This window comes from Hyperoodon ampullatus (assembly GCF_949752795.1).
Source record: "Hyperoodon ampullatus genome assembly, chromosome: 12".
In the NCBI taxonomy this organism is placed as follows: domain Eukaryota; kingdom Metazoa; phylum Chordata; class Mammalia; order Artiodactyla; family Ziphiidae; genus Hyperoodon; species Hyperoodon ampullatus.
Window position 1 is genome coordinate 44101732 of NC_136925.1, and position 22599 is coordinate 44124330.

The following is a 22599-nucleotide window of genomic DNA, read 5'->3' on the forward strand; positions in this document are numbered from 1 at the left end:
GAATTCCGTAATTCCTAATGTCGTAAGGGTTTATATGCTGACAGATGTGCAGCAAGAGTGAAAACATGGATAAGATATGGTTACTTCTGAAGAGTGGGAGGGAAATTAAATGGCAAAGTGGTAAGGAGGGCTTCTTCTGTGTAATTTATTTAAAGGAAAAAAAAAAGCTTGAACCAAATATGGCTAAAGTGAAACATCTGTTAAATACAGGTGGGAGAATGGCTGTTCATTACAAAAGTCCAGGTGCTTGTGAATGTCTGAAGTATTTCTTAACACAGGCTTTTAGAGAAACATTTTTGACTGACCTGTTGTCTAGCATTCTATAATTTTTATATCAAAATAATCAATTTGGGCTTTGTGAGAGATTTCACTGATTTTGGCAAGCTTCTGAAATTTTTTACTTTCTCCTTTGCATATTTTAGTAGAAATTACCCCATTTGTCTGCTTTCTACTGCTAGAATGTAAGCTATAGGAGCAGGCATTTTCCCCTTTATGTCCAGATGCATACTCAAAGCCTTAATGGGTAGACACTCAATAAATTGAACCATAAATGACTTTTAAGTGTTGATTTCCTTGATTTGGAAACCTGGGTGTAATTGTGGAACCTGGATACCATGTAAATGCGGTACAAGAACCAGGTTTTGTCTAAACAGCAGGTTTTATTTTAGCCTTAATATAAACACAGGAAAGTTCTGGTAAAACACAACCATACAATTTCTTGTCTACTTGGTTTATTGTGGGGGTTGGCAAAAGAGTCACATATAGCTCAGTATGGAAGCTATAGTTTCCTTTTCTGATTATGGATTTCTTCTTTCAACTCAGAATCTCCATTTCCAGTTTTTGAGAATCTTTGGTTCAGCTCAAAGATAATTCCTATATCTCAATTGCATAGCTTGTATAATTAATTTCAGAGATAAATTATGATAATGAGATATCAATATTCACCAACATTGACTGGTTAACCTATAGAGGACAAGACTGTAGAACTCCTATTACATTAAGAAATAATAATTACTGTAAATACAGTAATTTCCTGAAGAAATAGTTTATGGATGTCTTTGAAGTTGCAAGTCGGTATCTTCCACCTCTAGTGTATTCTATTTCTACAGAAACAGTCACGTCATTAGCCTATGAAAAAAGACTCCATGATGTAATAAACAGACAAAAGACAATCCAAGTACAATTTTTTAATAAAGATAATTACAAAAGATGGAAAAATCAGCTCAGAACGGCCAATTACTTCTTTAATAGAGCAGTTTTTTGACATATAACACATCAGTTTTAAATACTATCACATAAAGCATGGTGGAGAAAAGAAATTTTGCTTCATAATTAGAAAACTCACAATAAAACTTGCCAAGAAAAACAAAACCAAAAAAAGCCATTTTGAAAATAAATACAGTCCATGCCAAAGTAGTATAAAATGAAGCCAGAAGTCTTCAAAAAGAAAACATTTTTCTTCCCAATATTTTCTCACTGAAAGTGATGAGACTCTCAAATTCAAGGGTTGCTGAGCTGTTCTGATTTGGTTCTGTTAAAAGAGGCAACATGAAATATTAAAAACAGCATAATGATCATTTAAATGCACCGACCAATGGATCAGTCTTCATTGAGTCTTCATTCTTGGCTCCTACCAAGAAACATGTTAAGCTGATAGTGCCTTGAGTGTTTTTGGAGTACTGACTGCCTTGATCTTTCTAGTGGTTTTACAATCTATTCCAAGTCATCCTATGAAGGCTAGCACAAAATTATGTGTGGCCAAGCATTTACATGCTTTCCAACAATAAAAACCTCAACTACAGTTTTTAAAAAAATTATGTACGGTTTAAAAAAAATTATGTTATGCTAGCCCAGTGCTTCTTAAATTTACCTGTCTCACAACACTAAAAAATCATGTATACAGAAATAAGAGCACCATGAAAGATCACGAGTGCCTATATAAAAGTTAATAGCGGGCTTCCCTGGTAGCACAGTGGTTAAGAATCCACCTGCCAATGCAGGGGACACGGGTTTGAGCCCTGGTCTTGGAAGATACCACATGCCACGGAGCAACTAAGCCTGTGCACCACGACTACTGAGCCTGTGCTCTAGAGTCCATGAACCACAACTACTGAGCCCGCGCGCCTAGAGCCCATGCTCCGCAACGAGAGGCCACCGTAATGAGAAGCCCGCGCACCGCAACGAAGAGTAGCCCTCGCTTGCCCCAACTAGAGAAAGCCCGCGCGCAGCAATGAAGACCCAACGCAGCCAAAAATAAATACATTAATTTAAAAAAAAAAAAGTTAATAGCAAAACAAGGCTCAGATAAATTATGTTCAAGAATATAAACTGATCTATATTCAGTTACAATACTGATTATTACCAGTCTTTGTAATTTTTTAAAAGCAAGCTACATAAATGAAAAATGAGAAAGTAGATGACATATAAACTAATAGTTAAGATACATATATTCTCTTATGCACCATTACAGACTAAAACTCAGAGCATCTCATAACAACTTACTGATATTCCAGGTTCAGTTCAGTACTTCTCAAAAGAACACATGTACACCCACCCCAACCCCAGTATGTGCTCACTTATAGTATATGAAAATTACTAGATAAAGAATATAGTTTACCCTTTGGTATCTGTTTTTTCACCACTATTGTCCTTGGACTTATCTTCTTCTTTAACATCTAAAAACAAAAATTGGGAAAAGATTAACACCTACTTTGAAATATAAAGTGTATACATTTTATTTTAAAATATATCTTACTTAAAATATTAAAAACTGCCATATACAATCTTACTATTCAGGAGATCAGTAACTAAATAAGCTTTGTGTTAGGTGCTGTACTAAATGACAGAGGTTTAAGGTGTCAGTATAACACTGTAGTCCTGCCTTTGGGAAGTTTTCTTCTATGGGATCACAGCACTACAGCCAGGATATGTGCTGTGAAGAAGTCCAGCCTACAGACGTGAGCACAGCACTGTGGGAGATTAGGAAAGGCTACGATGAAGAAGTGACATTTGAGAGACATTCAGAAGAATGAATAGTTTCTGGGTGGGAAACGGGGAGAAGTATCTTGAACAGAGGGAAAACTTAAAAGGACTTTGAGGCAAGAAGGAATCAGGCTGGAAGGAAGAACTGAAAGACCAATGTGGCTGGAGTACTGTGAGAAGGGGATAGAATTAGATGAAGCCAGAGACAAAACAGAAGCTAAATTCTATTGCTTATATAACCATTAGTTTTTAACCCTCACTATATAAGTACCAAAACTTTACCATTTAAAAAAACATTAATGAAACAGGAGGAGCAACACTACCTATTCAAGATCACTGAAACAAATTAGCCCAAATGTACTAAATTTTTTCTTTAGATAAGCAAATGAACCAAAGTTGTAAGGCACTGATTATAATACAAACACATGGCAATATGGTTACTATGACATTTGTTTAGGCTTCTGGCTTAATTTAGGATGTGCAAACTTAAATAATTCAAAGTGCCAAATGGGATAGGGGGAGGGAGGTAGAGGAAAGAAACGTTCCTAACTTCAGTTTTTGAACTACAGATTTAAAAAAATGTTTTCTATGGTAATATTTCTTTTATCTGTAGGCTGTAAGATTTTAACAAACGCAAGACCCTATAAGAAGAATTTCATTACCAAATTTCATTACCGTATCAGTAACAAAAGTATTTAGGAACTACTATGAGATTAATCCACCACCAGGCCATTAAGCCAGATCAAAAAGTACTCTCATTTTTAGCTTAAATAGCAATGAAAGATAAGCACCATAGTGCACCCACTTTCCTGTTTGGAAGAAAAAGCACAGAAAAGCTAAAAGATTTAAAAACAGGAAGAAACACCAAAAAGGAAAACAAACAAACAAACAAACAGAAAAACCAGACAAGACAAGTTAACAGTAGGAGAAAAAAATACTAGAAAAATCCTACAACTAAAGCTAAGTCCTTCTTACCTCCATCACAGCTGGAATTTCTGGATGTCAATCAGTACACAAGAGTAGACTGGAGCCATCATTGTAATACATTGGGAAGTTAAAATTATAAAATGGTAGATAGAGAACAGTAGTGTATAGAGGAGTCAGTCCACGAACAAGAACAGAACTAGATGCGTCAGACATGCTACGGATTCCTAACTCTCTAGTAAAAAAGAACACGAGAGCCAGCTTACTCACATAACTTCAATATGATAGGAAAAGGATGTTGGACCAGTATCTCTGAATCAGTTTTCCACATGCTACAGGGTCAAAATTAACAGGTGAACTAAAACCTGTGCTCATCACCTTTACTTGCATATAGGTATCAGGTATCCATCAGGAAATGCACCAAGTGCAAGAATACAGATATTTAGCATATTGCATTCTCTAGCCATGAGCAGCTCTATCTAGCAGAGAGATATATAAAGTCCCTAGTGAGGTGATAATACAATGTGTTAAATAAAATAAAATGACCCAGGTATGTGTAAGTGCTCTGGAAACTCAGATAAAAGTAACACATTCTGGTAGCAAATTCAATGCCCTAAAGCATCTATTTTCTCAACAAACTGACACAGCATTTTAAAAATTAAGACAGCAGAAAGTATTATCTCCTCCCAACCCAGCCCCCAAATCCCTTCCCATCTTTCTGCAGCTTTTATGTTTCCTTCATATAATTTCTGAACAAAGTCTATTCTCTGAGCCTTTTCAAAATAGTGAAACTGGTCTAAGGATAGATAATGTGACTCTTCTGTGTTTTATTCCCATCACATAAAGTTATAGGTAGTTACAAATTATCTTAGAATTTCAGCTCTGCTCACAGGCTACATATGGATCTATAACCACTTTGTCCTCTCTCTTACCCAATCTATATCATAGTGCAATGTTCACTATTTTAAGCCTATGTCGTCAAGAAGAGATAGTTTCCTGTAATATAAAAACAAATGTGACTAATAACATTCAGAGAGCTCTAATTAAAAGAGCTTACTTACATGGGGGGAAGAAAAAAAGTCACCTACTGAGCACACTCACCCCCTCCAATACTTGTGTCATTGACTTCAGGATCTCATAAAAATTGCAGTATAGCTCACTTTCAAAAACTTACAATTAAAACATTAATCAAAAAATATATCTGACCTGTTTTTTTGTCCTCCGTTTCCTTCTTGTCTTCTTCAATTCTAGCTTTCTTTGCTCCTTTCTTATGATCAGCCACATTTCTACGACCTCCCTCTCCTTCGTCCTCAGAATCTGAGAATTCTTCATCACAAGCTATCCGTTTGTCTGATGCTCGAACTGATACATTAAAGATTTTTAATAAAAGTTTTGACAAAAGCAGTCACAGGTTTTACAATTGTTAAGTGCACCCCTCTACAAAAGAACTAGCCAGTCACCACATTTAAAAGTAAGGGTAACAGATTTTAAGATTAGAACTGAATGCATGGCTTGCTAAATACTGAAAATTTAGCTTTAGGAAGAAATAATTCAAAGAAACATGAAAAACATTTGCAGATCTCATTAAAAACACAAACAACTTTGGAGGAAAAAAAACTGTGTTTTCCTGATAGGTAGTGGGAATGATGTCTTCAAATAAAAAGTAATCCTTTATTTCAGAGCTGAGAGGGGAAGTAGAGAAAATAAAAAATATCATTAACACCAAGTATGTTAGAATGTCTATACCGTGAGAGTATACCATTATGCTATAAACCTACGAATCATATTAAGTGGAATTAGACTGTAGAATCAAACAGAAGGTGCTTAATGTTATTCAACTCACTCTACATAAGTGGTTAATTTGTGGAAACTTTTGATCATATATGTAGTCAAATAAACTGAAATGGCTGATACTCCAATCAAGCTTTGAGACATAGGAAATTAAATCCACGTAAGATCAAAAAAATAGTAAAAATAAAGACAAGTAATGATAGTGTGCTCATGAACAGGGGTCCCCAACGCCCTGGTCCATGGGCTGGTACCGGTCTGCAGCCTGTTAGGAACCAGGCTGCACAGCAGGGGGTGAGCGGTGGGCGAGCAAATCAGTGAAGCTCCATCTGCCGCTCCCCATCGCCTTCATTACCGCCTGAACCATCCCCACCCCCGGTGTGGAAAAACTGTCTTCCACGAAACCAGTCCCTGCTGCCAAAAAGGTTGGGGACTGCTGCTCATGAAAACATGTGAAGTTCTTGGGCCACCAAAACCTTCAATTTATAGTATTCTTTTAATAAACCAGAAAAATGTAACAATACACATTAAGGGACTTTCTTACTAGAAATTCTCTTGTCTGGATCTTCTCCATCTTCATCTCCACTGTCTTCATGAACTGCATCTTCTGGAATAGCTTGCATTTGGACGCCAGGTGCATGTGGCAACATGCGTAAATTTTCAAATAAACGCTGTCTAAATTACAACATGTGCAGTTATTAGAAAAAAATATTTTCTTTCAAGTTCCTTTTAAATGTAAGAGGAAACATGCAAAAAAAATTGCATCTTTTATCTAGCTTAACCTATGAATTAAAATAGTAACATTTACTGAGCACTGATACTTTACATATTATTAACCCGTTTAATCCTCAAAATTTACAAGATAGATACTATTTCATCCCCCATTTCAAGGATGAGGAAATATAAGCACAAAGGCAAATTAACTTGCCAAAAGTCACAGAGCTAGTGTGTGGTAAAGCGAGGACACAAACCCAGGTCTGTGTACTACAATGTCTCTCTAAACACCCCGTTCTTAGATAAAGCTTTATCAAAATGTTTCAATGAAAATAAATTTCACTTTCATGTAAGGTAAGAAAATATAAAATTTATAGTGCCCCTTTCAATTGAAAAATCCATTTTAACTAATAGAATATGGAAATATTTTTGAGCTATGAATCCCATACATTTTCCATTATTTTATAAAATTAATCAATAACCTTAAGGTTTCAAATACTTTTGACAAAGGAAATACCTATGTATAAAGCTAAAATGACCTACTGCATTTGGCCCTCTAAAAACTCTTAATGCTGTATCAAGATGAAATGTTTATCAAATCAATTCAATGATGTCTTACTTTATCTTTTCCATATATTCTGGAGTGTTCTGGTTTGTCATGTTTGAAGGACTAATATGCAGTTTGAAGTCTGGTCCAAAATACTCAAAGTAATCATTATATGGCAATTCTATCAAAAGCAATGAAATAAAGTTACATATTAAAAGCTCAATTTTCACACAAATCCATGCACAAAATCCAGATTCAAGTTGTGAAATATTTCCAGAGAAAATGTTTAAAAGTGAATGCAAAATGAATTCATTAAGTGACTGCTCTCCTATTTACATGGTTTTGGAATCAACTGTAATCACCTCAACATCTTTTTCTATGAATTGACAGTTCATCCAATAAAGACATCAAAATAAGAACACTTACCATTGGGAATCTCACAATCAAGGGCAACAGCAGTCTCATATGTCCAACATCGAGCAACATTGCGGATTGTGTATCCACCTCCCCCAAGCATCAGTAATGGTAAATTGAAAGTTTTTACAACTTCTACACATTTAGCATGACCTAAAACAAAGAAAATTTGTGTAACAATACATCTGCACATTGTAACAGTTGGAAAAATAAATTTTAAAAAGATAATATAAACAATACTTTACTCAACCAAAATAGCTTTAATATGTGAAAATTTCTAGTTTAAAACTTTTATCAATAAAACACCTTTTATGCAATGATATACAAAACACAATAAGACATAACTGGCTATGTTAGCAAGTGTCCCTGATTAAATATACAACTATATTAATATTAAAATATGAATATAACATTTTATTAACGTGATATGAAGATATTATGTTCCTGTGAGGTTACCTGGGGGAAAAAATAAGCGAGGTTGCAATGAAACATTGTATAATCTAATCTAAACTGTCTTTTTGTTACCACTTTCCTCCATAGACATATACAGAAAAATTATGTAAGGCTATACAGGTTTAACTATAGGTTATCATTAGGCAGTGGTATTATGGACATTTTTCTTAACTTATCTAAAATTATAAAATTTATATCTATTACTATTATAAAAAACTTTAACCAATTTCTATGTGTAGAAATTTCAGTATAAAGTAAACCTAACATGAAAACAAAATCTTTCCTTTGGATGTCATAGTTTAAAAATCAGTTACGAGTTACTAGTAACTTCTTATATTATCATCATCATTCAGGAACACAAGTCAATGTTTAAAGCAAGAAAAAAATCCTTCAATTATAGAAGAAATTGATGTATGTTGAATAATATTTTGGAAAAATCAAAATAGTACAAAGAAAAAACTACCTAAAATTCTATCATCCAAAGAGTTTTTTGAATATTCCTTTCCAATTCTTTTTTAGTTAATTTTAAAAAGCTTAATGGTATGTTTTCTTCATGTAACTATACTGTGAGCATTTTCATTAAGTACTCTTCAATAGTTACATTATATGCTTTGTGACCACCTAGAGGGGTGGGATAGGGAGGGTGGGAGGGAGGGAGATGCAAGAGGGAAGAGATATGGGGACATATGTATAACTGATTCACTTTGTTATAAAGCAGAAACTGACACACCACTGTAAAGCAATTATACAATAAAGATGTTAAAAAAAAAGGGTATACAAATATGTATAAATACTTGAAATTATGTATAAGGACATAAAAAGTGTAAACACATAAACATATAACATATATAAAAACATATATGTATATAAAAACAGTTATATTATATGATTCATAACCCAACTGTTATTACTGCAATTATGAAAATTCAGGCTTCTTATAATAGAGGAAAACCGTTTGGGTATTTTTTAAAGATGAAATAAACAAACAGTTAACTTAAAGATAACAGTAAAGATAGCTGGCTAAACAAAGACATTTACTTTTCTTCCATCTCAAAACCTGATAAAAATGATAAAGGAATTTTTTAAAGGCTAAAATTTATAAAAATGAAGAATGGGAGAGCATACAACAGTATCAATATAAAGTAAGGTAGAAAGGAGACAGGAGGTAAACTGACTTTAGCAGTTTGAATTGAAGCTGGCAGTGGAGAAAGCTTGGAATCAAGTTTAACATTTGGGATTGCAAACATCTTTACATGCTTTATACAACGGACATTCTATCAGTCAGTTGAAATATAGATTTATAGTAAGAGTAAAATAAAATACTGTAGTTTGTGATTATGAAAGCTATTGCTTTTAAGTACAAAGGCATTAATAACTTTCAAAAAGTTAAGAAAACTGACAAGTTAATACATATCTTAAGAGTACATTAAGTAGATTTTAAGAGGATTGTATCCATTTTGAGGAAACAGATGGTTATCTGCATATTATTTTCAAGAATACGAAACTGCTGCTTTTTGGCCACTTTTGACCTAGCAAGAAAAGGGGCAATTAATTTCAAATTATTCAACCTAATATAAGCAGAATAGATTCATTACATCATAATTTTAATGCTGGCTGGCATAGGAGCTATCATAACATCAAATAAAATAGCCTTTAATACCTGTATTTAGTTATTAAATTGCATTTAGGCCAAGAGTTGTTCTGGAAAAAGTTCTACCTGAGAATTCTTCACATTTTATGAGAGAATTCAAAGCAGAACATGAACTTGTTAGCTAAAAGTTCACAAGGAAAACAACTCCAAAATCATGTACAATATCTGTGATAAATCACAACTAATCCACACATATAAATTTTAAGAACTTATTAAATAAAATTTCAGATTTATTCTTATACCCTAGCAGTTCATTCCATAATGGTGATCTTTACTTTGGTCTGGACCTCTATCATATGTTGATTTCAACACTTATAAGCAAAGAACAGCTCGATGTTCTACCAGATCTACAGAGGAAATTCACCCAAACAGGAACAAGTCAGAAGGCTGTTCTTCATGGAGGTAAAGCTGATAGAACACTTGATCCATCTGAATATAATGTACTATTTATAAATACTGGCAATATATTAATGAGTAAGGAGAAAACTAAGGAAATGACAAAACTGTATGGGGAGAAACAAGTTATGCAAAAGGGAAATCGAATAAGCTGAAACATGCTTTAATGTTGCTGGTGATGCCATTAACACTGAATACCATGACCAAAATTCTGGTCTAAATACCAGATTTAAATGGTAAAAATGGAAATATTGGAAGGGTGTATGCATGTGTTGGGGACAAAGTGGTGCCTCCCTCTTCTTTCACAATGGAAAGTGAATATACAAGGTTAAAATTAAAAGTTAAAAATAACAAAGCTTGGGCAATTCCCCTGTGGTCCAGTGGTTAGGACTCTACACTTGCACTGACAAAGACCTGGGTTCAATCCCTGGTCAGGGAACTAAGATCCCACATGCTGCATGGTGCGGTCAAAAAAAAAAAAAAAGAAAATCTTGCATGTTATTTAAAGAAAGGTAAGCACCAAAAGAATCAACAAAAATTGTTGAAAATTATGCTAAGTGTAATATGTAGAATCAAAAAAACAAATGAACAAACATAACTAAACAGAAACAGTCACAGATACAGAGAACAAACAGATGGTTGCCAGAGCGGAGGAGAGAAATATATGAGGGAGATTAAGAGGTACAAACACTGAGTTACAAAATGAATGAGTCACAGGTATGAAATGTACAGAGTGGGGAATATAGTCAATAGTAATATAATATTTTTGTATGATGACAGATGACAACTAGACTTAGCATGGCGATCACTTTGAAATGTATAGAAATATCAAACCACAATGTTGTGGACCAGGAACTAACATAGTGTTGTAGGTCAGTATATTTTGAAAACAAACAACAAACAAACTCATAGAAAAAGAGATCAGATTTGTGATTAGCAGAGGCAGGGAGTCAGGGGAGGGGAGATTAGATGAAGATAGAAGGTACAAACTTCCAGTTAAAAGATAAATGAGTATTAGGGATGAAATGTATAACACGATAAAGATAATCAGCACTGCTGTATGTTATAAATGAAAGCTGTTAAAGAGAGTAAATCCTAAGAGTTTGCATCACAAAGAAAAATATACATATTTTTAATGTATTTCTTTAATGCTGTACCTATAGGAGATGAGTGTTCACTAAACCTACTGTGTTAATCATTTCATGATGCTGAAATCATGATATTGAAGTCAAATCATTATGTTGTACATCTTACGCTCACATGGTGCTGTATGCCAACAACATCTCAATAAAACTGGAATAAATAAATAAACATAAATAAAAGTTAAAAAAAAGAAGAAAATTACTGCCTTGGTTGGTATTGCAACAAGCCTTATAAAACTACTCATATATGAATATATACATAAATTTGACAAAATAAAAAATATATACATATGACAAAAACCCATAAAAAACACACGGTTCCCTGTTAAAATAACAGGTAAAAATTAAATGACAACTTTTATGGGAAGTTCTTAGGAAGAAAAAAAATTTTTTCCCTGGAATATCACCCTTCAAATTGCTTACCTTTGACTGTCAAATTGAAGCAACCAAGTCTATCACCAGATAGTGAGTCTGCACCACACTGTAGCACCACAGCACTAGGTTGATACATCTCCATCACTTTTGAGATAATCTATGTACAAGATAACAAATGTTAATGTCTCTAAAAAACATTTTAGAAACCTTTTCATTTTTGAAAATAATAATACTTACAGGCTTAAATATCTGCCCATATGATTCATCATCTATACCATCTCTCATTGGAAAATTGACAGCATAGTATTTGCCTTTTCCTGCACCAATATCCTAAAATACATAGTTAAATAGATCTCAGAGAATATATCATAATAAAAAGTCTGACATATTTAATTATTAAAATATTTTTAAAAGATTAAAAGACTAGGTAACAAAACCCAATTCTTAATTCATCTAGAAGGCTGAGAAAGGAAATAATACAGAAAAAGTACATATTACAACATTTATGGATGGCTTATAAAGCTGAAAAGAACCAATTCCACTTAATCTGTAATGATTATTTTGGGGAGAAATGAAATTTAACACAGTTAAAGGCAATTTGAAGTTAAATATTACCCAAGAAATTTGTCATAAACAAAATACACAAGACAACTTTATAGGTAAAACTGTAGGAAATATAAACTCTGAGCCAAAGAACCCTGCAGGACAATTGTCTCTAAAGTAGAATCCTTCTTGTGGCTCACAATCTAGTATGAGTTTACTTATAAGACTTTCTTGAAGCTTTAACAGTTGCAGACTAAAGCACTGAAATCTGTTCTTTAATTGGGCTTGAAATAAATTTTGTTTCTACTTGTTGAATAAGTACCACTCTAGGCATTAATACCTCCCAAAAGAAGCAAAGGAGAGAAATTGAGAGCTGGGTTCCAGCTACCTACACACACACACGCACACACACACACACACACACACACACACACACACACACACACACACACACTTACTTAAAACATACATACATGTATTATATATACTTATTTATTTGTATATGTTATGCATGTGTATATCTATGTATGTGTATGTTCATACAGATATATACACACAAAAACAGTTGACCTTTGAACACCAGGGTTAGGGGTACAGACCCCCGTATAGTTGAAAACCTGAATTTAACTTTACAGTCTGTCCTCAATCTCCATGATTCTGCATCTGCAGATCAACCAACTGTGAGTTGTGTAGCACTGCAATAATTATTTATTGAAAAAAATCTACATAGAAGTTCAGACCTGTGTTGTTCAAGGGTCAACTGTATATTCCTAGAAGATATGGCTGAGACATTTCTACAAAACAGTGCTTTAACTACAACATCAAAGGATTGGGGGTAACTGATTCTTACATGTTTTAAATTACAGTTGACCCTTAAACAACAGGGTTTGAATTGTGGGTCCACTTACATGCAGATTTTTTTCAATAAATGTATTGGAAAATTTTTCTGGAGATTTGCAACAACCTGAAAAAACTTGCACATGACTGCAGTCTAGAAATATTTTTAAAAATTAAGAAAAAGTTAGGTATGTTATGAATGCATAAAATACATGTAGATATACATATACAGAATATGTTAATTGATTTTATATCATCACGAAGGCTATTAGTATTTATGCTTTTGGGGAGTCAGAGTCATATGCAGATTTTCAACTGCACAGGAGTCAGTGCCCTGACCTTCTCATTCTTCAAGGGTCAACTGTAGAATGTCTCAATATATATGAATCTTTAGAATTACTAATACAAATACATGTTCTTCCCTTATCTCTCATGGAACGATCTCTCAGCTTGAATTAATTTTTTTAAAAAAGCATAGCCTACCCTTCAATATTAGAGTTATTATGATCCAACTTTCAATGAAAAAGCATGAAATTACACTCGCTCCTACAATTTTTCTTAAAGAATCTAAATTTTTATATAACTAAATACAAACTATACACATGTAGACAAACTTAAAGAACTGTAAATCCCTAGACTTCTGCACTAAAAACACAGTTGGAATACATGTTGACACTAAGATTTCACAATACAAAAAGTTGGTCAGCACTTCTCACTCTAGCTAAAGGCTGGTAACTCAGAACTGTGGCCTTTGTTGGACCAAGTTTTATACCTTCCATTTCTTATTCCACAACTACTACTTTATCTCACCTTTGGTTTTTTTCTTCCACCTAGACTACTGATCTAATAAATGCAAGCATAGTTCTAACAACAATCTAAGCTTAGAGTATCCTTCTTTTCTGATTTAGAATGAATTGTCAGGTAGAAAAGGTAATGTTTATTAAGTTATACTTGAGTTTCATGAAAGTCCAAATACAACTACACATATAATGAAGCAGTTGATTTTAGTTTCCTAAATTTGGGGTACACCTTTATAATATGCAAAAGGAAAAAATTTTGACATTTTATACAGGGAGTATAAAATCCTAAGAAAAGAGATACTGAAAGTCATTCTCAATCTTTTTAAAACACATATTCTCCAATATTTTCTAACAACTTCAAGTACACTGTCAGAAATTAAAACAGAGGCTTCCATTTGCTATTTCTGAGATTATTAGAATTGTATTGCAAAGACATTATCTTTCTTTAAGCTTAAAGCTGGAAAGCTTTTGTTTAATTTCTACCAGAGTGCAATGTTATATGCAAACAAATTCTACTGGTTTAGAACAGTGGTTCTCAAACTTTAGTGTGCAGAAAAGAATCATCCAGAGTTCCTAAAGTCTGAGAATATGTGCTTCTAAGTTCTCAGGTGATAGTGATTCTGCTAGTTTAAGGATCAATCTTTGGGAATCACTGGTCCGTAAGATAAGACCAAGTGGGGAAAGTCACTGAATGAGCTAACACGGCAAGAAAGAACTGAAAATATAAATTATTTTAAAAGCCACATAATTTAAACTGAAATAAATGAAACAAATGACCTCTTACCCACTTATAGATAAAGGTTTCACCATCTGAATTCTTACTGAAAGAGCACAACCTTGTGATCAAATAATTAAGTCATACATTTGAAGACTACTTTAAGGTCGCTCTAAACTTTTGGTTGTTAAACTATAAAGACATACCACAGATCTGAAAAACAACCTTAATGAAACAGCTTAGAACCAATGCTGAATGCCATGCCAAAAGAAATCTCCCATATAATACAGCTAAACTAAAAACAGCTTTTAAATTTCAGAATAAACTTCAACATGTTTGTAGTTTGGTTCAAAAAACCAAACCTACAGTGGAGCAAAAAAAACACAACAACTTCAAGAGCACCAAATGAAAGAAGATAACAGAAATATAGAAATAAATGCACTTAATGTAATAGGCAGGCAGGATAAGCTATGATATTCTTTCTCTCCCCAAGGTAGGGGAGGGGGGAGAGAGAGAATATACATACATTACAAATTTCAGAAGCCTAAAGAAAAAAAGGGATTAAAATTAGACCAATTAAATAAACACCAATCATAAAAGGAGGGCAGTACAAGAAACTTAAAAAGACTCAATTATTTTATTCCACCAATCTTTATATTCAACAGCAATACAGACTACCATCAAGTAGGTTTTGAAGATTCAAAATGAACATCAGAAAACTGCTTCATGCTTTGTGGATGTTCAAAAATATTTAGTCAACCAAAGAAAAAAGCTCAGCAAAAGAAAGCCCTTTAAGTTCTCATTGAATGTTTGCTTGTAGTCAGCAAAAGTGAATTCCAACAAATGTTACAGCATATAAAATGACTAATCCTTCATACAAGATTCAAATTAATGACTCAGAAAAACATTAGTTCAGGTGTAAGATTACTAACCTCCTAGGTTAATCTCATAATATTTATTCAGACAGAATTCAGTCTTACCCTCAAGTCTCCCGTTCCAGGAAAGTATTCCCCATATTTATGGAATGATACAGTCATTACACGATCTGTTGTATAAAAAGCTTCTTCAACACCATCACCATGATGGATATCAATATCAATATATAAGACTCTCTGATGATACCTGAAAACAAAACCTTAAGTAAGTTTTCAAAAAGGTTTTAAGATGGGAAAAACCACCACGGATTCAGGAAACCTATTTTTGAGCTCCTGCATTCCAGAATGTTTAATCCTCTTTCTTTTCTTTACTTCCAGCCTAAGACACCATTCAAAGAGACCATCCTGAAGTTACAGTTTGAGCCCAGACCTTTAAATCTTCCCTTTACAACCAATCTAGGTGAGAAAATGTATTTACTCTGTGAAATCTGCCCTATTCTGCTTTAAAAACATAGTATATGTTTCTGTACATTAATAACTGAAGATTATACTTTACTTAAGATTGTTACTTTAAAACATCTCTCTAGGGCTTCCCTGGTGGCACAGTGGTTGCGAGTCCGCCTGCCGATGCAGGGGACACGGGTTCGTGCCCCGGTCTGGGAAGATCCCACATGCCGCGGAGTGGCTGGGCCCGTGAGCCATGGCCGCTGAGCCTGCGCGTCCGGAGCCTGTGCTCCGCAACGGGAGAGGCCACAGCAGTGAGAAGCCCGTGTACCGCCAAAAAAAAAAAAAAAAAAAAAAAAAAAACAATCTCTCTAGCATATCTTTAGTATTATAAAATAGGGTTTGGCAATCTATGGTCCATAGTCCAAATCTGGACAATGGCCTCTTTCTGTATAGCCTTTGAGATAAGAATAGTTTTTAACATTTTTAAATGGCTGAAAAACAAAATCAAAATAAAAACTTTGTGATATGTGACAATTAAATGAAATTCGAATTTCAGTGTCCATAAGTAAAGTGTTACTGAAACATGGCCATGCTTGTTTGTTCACGTATTGTCTATGGCTTCTTTTTTATTTCAACTGAATGCTTGTGACAGAAACTACAAGTGGTATTCTCATCACTTCACAGTGCTGCTTGGAGAACTACATATTGCAGCAAAATTCGAATGCATTATAGGAGCCACGTGTATCACCATACTGGACATCTTATAACCAGTGCATACCCATGTCAAAACAAGAAAAAAGCAAAGTGAATTTCATATATCATCCTTTCAAGGCACAATGAAGTGAGATTATGGAATTAGATGGCAGAGCACTGTGTTTATTTTACAATAATACCACAGCCATGTCAAAAGAATACAATACAGGCTGACATTACCGACTAAGCAATCACAAGAATATCCTAAACTTGCAGGAAAGCAACATTCAGAAACTTGGAAAATAAAAACCAGAATGTCTCATCATAGACTTTCTTAAAAAAAGAAAAAAAAAGTGTGAACAAAGTTAAGTGTCTGAGTGGCTCATAAGCTGTTTCCAATAGTCAATTAATTAAATCAAGTTTGCACTAGTTGAAGAAGTGTGTCCAGAGAAACTACATTAAACCTGTTAAGACTGTTAGCATGCAGGCAAGAACTGCTGCTCAGAGATGAAGACACAGCAACCAACATCAACAGTGAATTAAAAAATAAGGCAAGTGATTTCAAGGGGTTTTGCTTGGCTCTCAATTAGTCAATTGACAGAGGTCAGTTGTTTATTGAAGGAGTCAATACCTAATTTTAAGTAACTGAAAAATTAGCCTTTATAAATAGTATGCATGGAATAACTTCAGGCAAGAACATTTTCAAAGTTAAGAAAACACCAATTTGTTACAATCTGAAGTACGATCTGCTAAGATGTGTTATAACTAATGAGGGTAAAGAATCTAACTTTGTAAATCTCCAAAATCACAAATACCACTATAGATATTGCTCTCAAACTGCAGTCAAGAATAATTTTAACTCCTTTAGCAATTTAGATAATTATATCCATTAGCACAAAACCCCATTCTGTGTGGAAGCTAGGCAGTTAGCTGGTCTCATTCAACAGGTAAACAAATTTCCTTTAACATAGGTTTCAAATTTTTGCCTTCAAAAGTTAAAATTACAAAATGTTAGAACATAAACTTCTAGGGTCATGTCATTTTTCATTAATTAAAACTATACCTCCAATCTAAATTGTCAAACTACTTCTAATATATTTTAGAAAGGTACTTAAGAGCCTCAAACATTGATATGTACTTCTCATTCTTAATAATCCAAGGACTGGGCAAATTTCCTGTATTTTTACAATGGTTTGGAATGAATCCACAGATGATGATTCACCATTAACTATTTTCAACCCACTGTTCACTTTTGTTTTTTTAAGCCATAGATTTTTATTGTTTTAAATAAAACACCTTTTCATAGGAAAAACATCAACACAAATTAACTTACTTTAGTAATTCAAGGATGGCAAGCACAATATCATTAACATAACAGAATCCTGATGCTTCTGATTTCTTAGCATGATGTAATCCTCCAGCCCAGTTAACAGCCATATCAGTCTGTTGTCGGTTTAACTTCACAGCCCCAGCTAACAAACAAGACAGGGGAGACTTTTAAATGTTTAAGATAAAAAATTAGTATAACTAGACAAAAGCCCTAGTGGAGAGAGTATGCCATGCATAAGCAAATAAGCAAAAGAGTATAAAACCATAAAAGGATCATTATCAAGAGCACTAACAGTTTTGGTTAGGTAACTATTTTCTTATAGTTGTGATCCGATTAAATAAGAGCACATAGATGGAAAGGAGTAGTGACAATGGTAGCTAGAAGAAGTCTCTAAGTGAAAATGCAACTGAAGTAAAAAACTGAAAATTAAAAAAATAAGTTTGAGACATTATGATCCCAAAACATGGAGGGGGGCCCAGTTAAAGGAAACTGTACTCTGCTAAACACACTTTTTGTTATTAAAATCCGCCACTATTAAAACTTGTTCTAAGCAAATAACTCAAAAGATACATACCAAGTTTAAATCAACTTTCAAATTTGACCAAATCAGGACACTTACCAACTGAACCACCAGTTGAAAGCTGACAAAACTCAAAGAGCCCATCAAACACTGGACAATCCTCTCCAACATTAACTGTGGAAGATGGATTTCATTAATTTCAATTCATTCTGTGAATTAATGAAAGCCTTTTCTTACAAAAACTATTTCCTACAAATAACGTTTGTTTGATGCAATCATAAAACATACACAGCACAGCAGTAATCTAAAGTTTGCAATTTTATCCAAGGCAGTTAAAGTGTTATATGTGAAATACCACCACCAATTCTTAACATGATTATTTGTGGAATATGTCTGCTTTATTAACAAGAAATCAATAGCTATCAAAATATAAAAGGTATTTGGTGTTATTTAATTAAAACATGGGCTTAAATTTTCCAGGCATTTCTCCTTAAATATATGACAGTAAATTAATCAAAATTCTAAAAACTTTAAATAAGTAACTTCAGTTGCTTTATGATTTACATTCTTTAAAACTCCTTAAGTACACAGAACATCCAAAACTTTGAAATGTATTTTAGTGATTACCAAAAAGATGTAACAGTTGGTTCCCTACGTCCATGGTTAGCATTGATCTTGAAAGATGGTAAGAATTAACTAAGCTCATGACAGCCAAGATACAGAAGAAATATTTAAGGCACAAGCAGACAACACATGTAGATATACCACACATCAAGACATATTTAGTTCCTTAGTACTGAATGAAAGAGGAACTAAATATGTCGTAATGCATATAACCCATTCTCAGTTTCTCCTCATCCCTTAATTTATATCCTCTTCAAAAAAAGGGTCATTATTTTATGTAGCTTTGCACATCCTTAATTTATTGATACTATAATAAATAAATTTTAGCTTCCTGATATTCAGATATGATCACAATCTTAATACAATTCAGTATTATGTAAATTTTAAACCAACCCTGTTAATTCATTTACCTTAGGGCTACCCATGACTTAATCTAAGCCTGAATCCCCACTGAAAAAACAGGGACAAATAATATCTATTTATATTACAGCATTTTATTGAATCAAATGAGATAATCTATGGTAGAAATGTACATGAAGTTCTATGAATTTATGAGATGTCTAGCAACTACACTTAATTTAGTATTATTGAAACTGTTCTTTTTTTTAAAAAAATCATTACTGAAGTCCATCAATAAAAACATCGATGAGAATGAATTCCAGTATCAAGCTTTAAAAGACACTCTTCCAGTCATTTTAGAATGACATTTTGCATTCCATCTTCAAGCCAACCAATCTCTAATAATAAAATACCTTTTATCTATAAAAGAGAACACTATGTAGAAGAGAACCAAAAGCTTCACTAATACAACAAAGGGAAGTACAAATTATATGTATAATTGTCCCTTGGTATCCACAAGGGAGTGGTTCCAAGACCCTGAGGATACCAAAATCAGGGGATGCTCAAATCCCTTATATACTATTTGCATACAACCCATGCAACATCCTCCCATGTATTTAAATCAGCTCTAGATTACTTACAATACCTAATACAATGTAAGCATGTAGCTGTAAATTCAATGTAAAGAGTTGCCTACAGGAGGCAAATTCAGTTTTGTTTTTTGGAACTTTCTGGTAGTCCAGATTAACTAAAGCACCCAAACAGAAGAGGTATACACACCAAGCTAAGGCCAAAGTACAATCATTTTTTTTTTTTTTAAAGCAGGAGAGTGAGGTCTCCCCACCAATATCCATTATCCCAAAGTTAACAAGGAACCAAACAAAATGCAAAGAAGATCCAAATAGCCCTTTGGCAGTTTGGCAGACCAATAAGCTTCAAGTAGGTTTTTTTTTTTTTTTTTCGGACTTTTTAAATCAGTAAATAATTAAAACAATATTTTAGATCAGGAAAACACCTAGATTTGGATAACTAATTACAAGCTTCTAAAAGTACTCATTTATATTTATCACTACTAATATATACTTTTAACATAGAAACGTACATCTCTGCATCTGCTTACTATACTCGGACATGTTATCTGGTCTTATTGAACGTAGAAATTTGATGTACTCATCGCTGTGGTATTTTGTCATTTCTTCAGCAGTGGCTTTATGGGGCCTCTGTGAAGGAAAATAAATGTCAGAATTGTGGAATTATAACTGGTTACATCAGGGTTACCAAACACGAAGTATACAATTTCCCCTAACAATACTCTCAAAAGAACTAGGTCTGCCAGAACAAAATAGATAAATTCCAAAGCAAATCCAAATTTATACGTTTTAGAAAACAGAAATCAAATCCAAAGATAATTCACATTCCTTTAAAAAGGATTAGGCAGGCCTAACACCAACTATGAATTAATCACTCTTTTTATTTTAGTGGAAATAGGTCAACCCTTCTAAAGACTAATCCACATTCATAAACTCTACTTTCTCTTATTTTCTATCACAAACCTCCTGCTCTATATCCAGTAATTTCATCAATGACCAAAAAGCTTCAGGAAGGATGAGTGAGACTCATTCAGGTAGAATGAGATTCATTCTCTACTAGTTCATGATCTCTCTTCCTTTTCCTGACTATCCAAATCATCCTTGTTCCTAGGATCTTTTCATTTATGACACACTTCTGCCACAAGGCTTCCTGACTGAAAGTCTTATCCAACTCCTCTTCTCTAAATGTCTATAAGCTGAAACAAAGAAGCTCACATATATTACCCAACATTGTTAACTGCTTCAAGTCTTTCTTTTCTCCCCAAGTGGATAAGAATTGTTGCATCTTATATCTGTTTATCTATATTCCCACGTCTTCTACAAAATAGACACTTTGCTTGCTCACTAATACAGTGTTCCTATATGCTGACAAATATTGGTAGGATTAATTTTCTGCATAATTCTTTTGTAACAGTCCCAGGTCAACTCTTCAGCAGCACACAGGTCAATAATTATCATAACAAAAATATTTAGTATATGCTAAATTGAGTTGGTCTCCAGTTATGTGAAAACCTGGGGAAGGGAAACTATTTTTTAAAATGGTTGAAGGAATAGGGGAAAAAAAAGAGGCCACAGCTCCCACACTCTCAAGTTTTCTCTGAAGAATAAAACAAAGAGAGGAGTTTCTGTTTTCTTCCACACCTTTTCATCTGCTAAATGCCCTCCAACTTTGAAAACAAAGTTTCAAAGTAGTGGTTTAAACAAACAAACAAAGAGTGAATATTTACCAAAAGGTACACTCACATATATTTCCATTTTTCTATACAAGCCATAATTTAGCAGCAAGTTATGGGTCATGCGGATCCTATGAGGTTTCATGGGATGACCCTGTCCGTAATAATAATTTCCAATATCACCTAAAAGAGGAAAGAGACAAAATGAACAATACAGACAAGAGAATCTTCATGAACTATTTAAATTTATGTGTCCACCATTAGACGACATTTATCACCTAAATAAGCTTTATTTGAAATCTTAAATAATAATTTTAGATTTTGCAACTTTCAAACTGTATTAGAAAACCAAGATCCTATGCACACTTTTACATACTGATGACTCCATCAATACATTATGTTTGTTCAATGAAAGCTTTTCTGATTTTTAGTCTACTGAACTTTCTTATTTAGGATTAGCCCGAATAAAACACTCTTTACTCACTTACAAAAGTTTCTGTTCCTTGGAGTGATACCTGCTTTTAGTATTTACTGGCAAATTTAGATGCTTAAGGTACATTCTCTGAGTTTCACCAGTATGACTTAAAAATTTTATAGCAAATATTGCTTCTTGGATGATTCACTGGCATGCCAAAAATCCTTTATAGTTGGTATTATCGTGGCTACAATGTTTTATATATCCGTATCACAGTCAATAAAAATTTTGGTAACTGAAATTTGGATCTTAAATAAAGTTTTACTATGATTACATACTTATTACATTTTTCAAGGTAATAAGGATATTTTTTCTTATTCTTCATGATTAAAAAGTTATAATTCCTAATCTATCTTTTTATGATATATTACATCCCAAGGTCTTAAAACTGACATGTAAGATTTACTTTAAGTAAAATAACACCAGGGCTTCCCTGGTGGCGCAATGGTTGAGAGTCCGCCTGCCGATGCAGGGGACACGGGTTTGTGCCCTGGTCTGGGAAGATCCCACATGCCGCGGAGCGGCTGGGCCCGTGAGCCATGGCCGCTGAGCCTGCGCTCCGCAGCGGGAGAGGCCACAACAGTGAGAGGCCCACGTACCGCAAAAAACAACAACAACAAAAAAAACCCCACCAAAATCCCAGATTTTTGTCTACCAAATTTCAACAAAATTAATACTTTTAGATAAAGATCCAGTGTTTCTATAATAAAGTGTTAAGGATGCCACTTAAATATATACCATTTTTCTAATGT

The 22599-nt window shown here is 33.7% G+C and overlaps 1 protein-coding gene across 1 annotated transcript in view; it reads right to left on the reverse strand.

The window, feature by feature from the left end:
• Nucleotides 1–1172: 1172 nt before the first annotated feature.
• Nucleotides 1173–22599, reverse strand: part of HDAC2 (histone deacetylase 2) — a 31030-nt gene continuing 9603 nt past the window's right edge. Inside the window, exons 2-14 of the mRNA XM_079716863.1 lie at nucleotides 21443–21555; nucleotides 20212–20329; nucleotides 18246–18320; nucleotides 17630–17768; nucleotides 15262–15403; nucleotides 11624–11716; nucleotides 11435–11543; nucleotides 7382–7522; nucleotides 7028–7136; nucleotides 6239–6369; nucleotides 5113–5268; nucleotides 2618–2675; nucleotides 1173–1531 (exon numbers count right to left, since the gene is read on the reverse strand). Of these exons, the coding sequence (XP_079572989.1) occupies nucleotides 1501–1531; nucleotides 2618–2675; nucleotides 5113–5268; nucleotides 6239–6369; nucleotides 7028–7136; nucleotides 7382–7522; nucleotides 11435–11543; nucleotides 11624–11716; nucleotides 15262–15403; nucleotides 17630–17768; nucleotides 18246–18320; nucleotides 20212–20329; nucleotides 21443–21555 (1415 nt within the window). The 3' untranslated portion in view covers nucleotides 1173–1500. The remainder of the gene's footprint in view (nucleotides 1532–2617; nucleotides 2676–5112; nucleotides 5269–6238; nucleotides 6370–7027; nucleotides 7137–7381; nucleotides 7523–11434; nucleotides 11544–11623; nucleotides 11717–15261; nucleotides 15404–17629; nucleotides 17769–18245; nucleotides 18321–20211; nucleotides 20330–21442; nucleotides 21556–22599) is intronic.